This window comes from Sinocyclocheilus rhinocerous, unplaced genomic scaffold (genome assembly GCF_001515625.1).
Source record: "Sinocyclocheilus rhinocerous isolate Xijiao unplaced genomic scaffold, SAMN03320098_v1.1 scaffold1, whole genome shotgun sequence".
NCBI classification, from domain to species: domain Eukaryota; kingdom Metazoa; phylum Chordata; class Actinopteri; order Cypriniformes; family Cyprinidae; genus Sinocyclocheilus; species Sinocyclocheilus rhinocerous.
This window is the reverse complement of record NW_015638974.1, coordinates 1,444,271-1,447,950: the sequence shown is the minus strand read 5'-3', so window position 1 is coordinate 1,447,950 and position 3,680 is coordinate 1,444,271. Positions and strand designations below refer to the sequence as shown.

The 3,680-nt window shown below is 36.5% G+C and overlaps 1 protein-coding gene across 1 annotated transcript in view; it reads left to right on the top strand.

The window, feature by feature from the left end:
- Positions 1–3,680, top strand: part of LOC107750472 (adhesion G protein-coupled receptor L3-like) — a 74,619-nt gene that overhangs the window by 50,037 nt on the left and 20,902 nt on the right. Inside the window, exon 13 of the mRNA XM_016565839.1 lies at positions 2,581–2,647. Coding sequence (XP_016421325.1) covers positions 2,581–2,647 — 67 coding nt within the window. The remainder of the gene's footprint in view (positions 1–2,580; positions 2,648–3,680) is intronic.

The window sequence follows — 3,680 nt, the reverse complement described above, 5'->3', positions numbered from 1 at the left end:
TTCTAATTGAAGAGGGCTTTGAAAGACACCTTTTGAGTGAAAATACATTTATGCAATGGGACTTTTGACTCAAAACCTTTTACTTTTCTACACTACATAATTAAAAGTACACTTATTTTACATAATTATTCCACACAATATTTGCACAAAATAATCCACTAGAAAAATAAATAAATAAACTAACAATAAAAAACACTTGAAATAAAAAAATTGTATCACTTATATTATTCATTGGCAGAGCTCTTGGTAGATTGTAAAACTGACATAAGGGGGAGGTAACACTTGCATTGGCCAAATTATCAGCCAGTTAATCTGTCTGGCCAATGTATTGGTCTATCACTAGTGTGATGTCCAAAATCCATCTGTCTGCTTCCAATTTTGCTTGCAAAGACCCAGTTGCCTTCTTAAGAGCAATGCTGCCTAATGGTTAAGGAAGATTGTAGGTTCAATCCCAGGATTTAGTAACACAGGAAAAAAGAGTTAGTGAGATCATAGTAGTGCTTTATTAGCACAGTGCCCTTGAGCGAGACACATCACAGCAGACTGCTCAAGGGGGAATGGCTCTGCAATTAGTGCCCTGAAAGTCACTTTGGATAAAAACACGACTGCTTTGTGGCAAATGACTTCATGAGCACAAATAACTTGACTCAAATCAATTATTAATTACTGCATTAAAGGGATAGTTCACCGAAAAATGAAAATTCTGTCATCATGTGCTTTACCCTCATGCCGTTCCAAACTCATACTGTATGATGATATTTGAATAATGTTTCAGCCGTTTTGTCCATAAAATAAGATTCAGTGGGGTCCAAAAATGTTCAACTCTTAAAAGAACATTATTATTATTATTATTATTTAAAATTTATATTAAAGGAAATTAATATCTTTATTTAGCAAACACATATTAAATTGATCAAAAGTAACAGGAAAGACATTTGTAATGTTACAAAAGATTTCTATTTCAAATAAATGCTGCTCTTTTGAACTTTCTATTAATCAAAGAATCCTGAAAAATAAAATGTATCACAGTTTCCACAAAAATATTGTGCAGCACAACTGTTGTCAACATTGGTAATAATCCGAAATGTTTCTTGAGCAGCAAATCAGCATATTAGAATGATTTCTGAACAATTTAGTTAATCTGATGCTTTAATCACAGGAATAAATTGCATTTTACTATATATTCACATAGAAAACAGCTATATCAAATTGTAATAATATTTCACAATTTTACTGTACTTTTGATCAAATAAATGCAGGCTTGGTGAGCAGAAAAGACACTTCAAAAACATTAAAGAATCTTATCACCCCAAACTTTTGAACAGTAAGTACAGTAAGTACACCAAATATGAATAAAATTAAATGCATGTCATCTACAAATAGATAGTCAAAGCATGCTTCTCTCTTTGATAGCAGTAAGCCACAAAATTACTCAACTTCTGATCAGCGAGTGGAGGAAATCAGAAATCCCTCTAATGCTGTCTACTCCAGCAAAATGTTTTGCAAGTGCTAAGCGCATCAGATCAGGTTGTACTGAAAGTCGCCTGTGCGTTCACGAGTTCTGAAATGGGCAAACTGGTGAAATTGCCCTAATTCATATTCATAAAGAAAACTGTTCAGCTGGCATTACTGCAGTTAGTGGGCAGACACAGCCGTAAGGGATGTTCACTCAGATAAATATTTCAGCAAAAATCATCACTTAAAGATGAGATGTTGAACGTGGCATGTGAATAAGTGGTGGTCACTCAAGCACACAGTCTCACCAGACCACAGAATTAGGTCACACTCATTTAAAAACAAGAATTGAATCGAAGGGAGGGAGAGAGGGAAGGAGAAGTACACTGTTTCACTGTAGATCCTGTTAACCTGAGCCAACAGTGGAGATCTAAACAAGGGCGTAGGGATCCTTATGCAGGGAAAACGTGGCCATGCCACTTTTAGAACATTCATCCCCCCACTTTTTGGCAGATAATCAGTGCTTTTCATGCCTTAATGTGTCCCCAACACTTTCAAATCTTTTCTATACAGGTACCTCCATATAAACCGTAAAGGCCATAGTGGAGATGAGCATAAATGAAGGTGTTGTCATGGCAGATGGCTGGTGAAATCAATGCCAGGCTGGTAGGAGCTAAAATATAGCACAAAGAGCATGTCTACGTGGCCTAATCCCAGCGCACATGAATTGAAATTCCTAAAATATTTATAATCCTATTTGGTTTCTGCATTCTCTAGCATATGGTATCTGTTCTTTAAAGCGGGAGCATGTCTGACTGTGTTGGTGGCCTGGAACACACACTCACACATACACACACTCGAACAGCGATGCTCGCACTCCTGCTGGGCTGTAGAGCTGATTTCAGTATAGCAGAGATGAAGATTTTAATAATTCAGCTCTGGGTTGTCAATCACCCCTTGAGGTTCCGAATGTGTGGCCAATGAGCCATTTTTGAATGCGCTGATCAATTAAACAGCAGAACATCACCTTAAACATTCCGTCCTGGAACTTAAACTTGCTTTGATCTTCATTTTTAGAGGGTTTAGGGATCAATTTCATTTGAAAATCTGTGTTTTTCTGTGTAGGTGCTGGCTCAGGTTAGATACTTACTTTATCTGGAGTTTCATTGGGCCTGCTACTCTCATCATCATGGTGAGTTTAACACACTCAAACACACACACACACACACAGGGGGTTTAGAGAACGATAGAGCGAAGCCAACTCCACACTGGAGCACAGACACACACACACACACAGGAAAGTTTCTGCATTTTTACAATTTAAAAATAACTTTGTTTACTTTATTTTTATACCAGTTTTACAAATGAGGACGTCTTTGGTTTTTGGAGATTTTGTCAGGTTTAGCTCACTTTTGGGTACAAATTTGTCCCCAAAATATGGTTAAGTAGGTACACACACACACACACAGGGGGTTCAGATAATGGTCTGTCGAGGGCATTTTCCCAATTACGGGAAAGTCACAATCACCCCACAAGACAAGCTGAGCATCCCCGTTGCTATATATAGAGGAAGAGCAAGCATGTGTGTGCGTGTGGATGTTGGGTTTGCTTTTTCTAGATCGTTTATTGTATATGTTTCTGAGTTTTTAGGAGGGTTCTCATTTGGGATGTACTGAAATTTTGTGAGAATAAGAATATGAGAATAGGCTGAAATCCTGGCTGGAACCAAATTTTTGACATGGAGAAAAATCATATTTACCAGTAATGTAAATATCAGCTAATGGTGATATTTTGCCAAGAAAACGCTCACACTTACTGTACAGTTGAAGAGATGAGCAGACATTTTCTAATTATCTAATTACCAACCAAAAATTATACCGTATATTTTTTCTGTTTGCGTACAGGTTGTACACATGCACTTATCTTGTACAGTACATGTGTTATACAAACAGTGAGATAGTAATATGTAATATACTGATTATAATATCATAAGATATCTTATGTAATATACTGTAGAGTAAAAATGTGCTTGTATTGAAAACAAAATTGGGAGTTATTGTGATTTGCACATCATAATGTGTGCAAGATTGTATTAGTACTTATAAAGCACATATTCTGCATGACCATGTTCTACATTGCTAATCCTACCCAATACATAAACTTAACAACTACCTTACCAACTATTTATAAGCAGCAAATTAGGAGTTTATTGAGGCAAAAGTCGT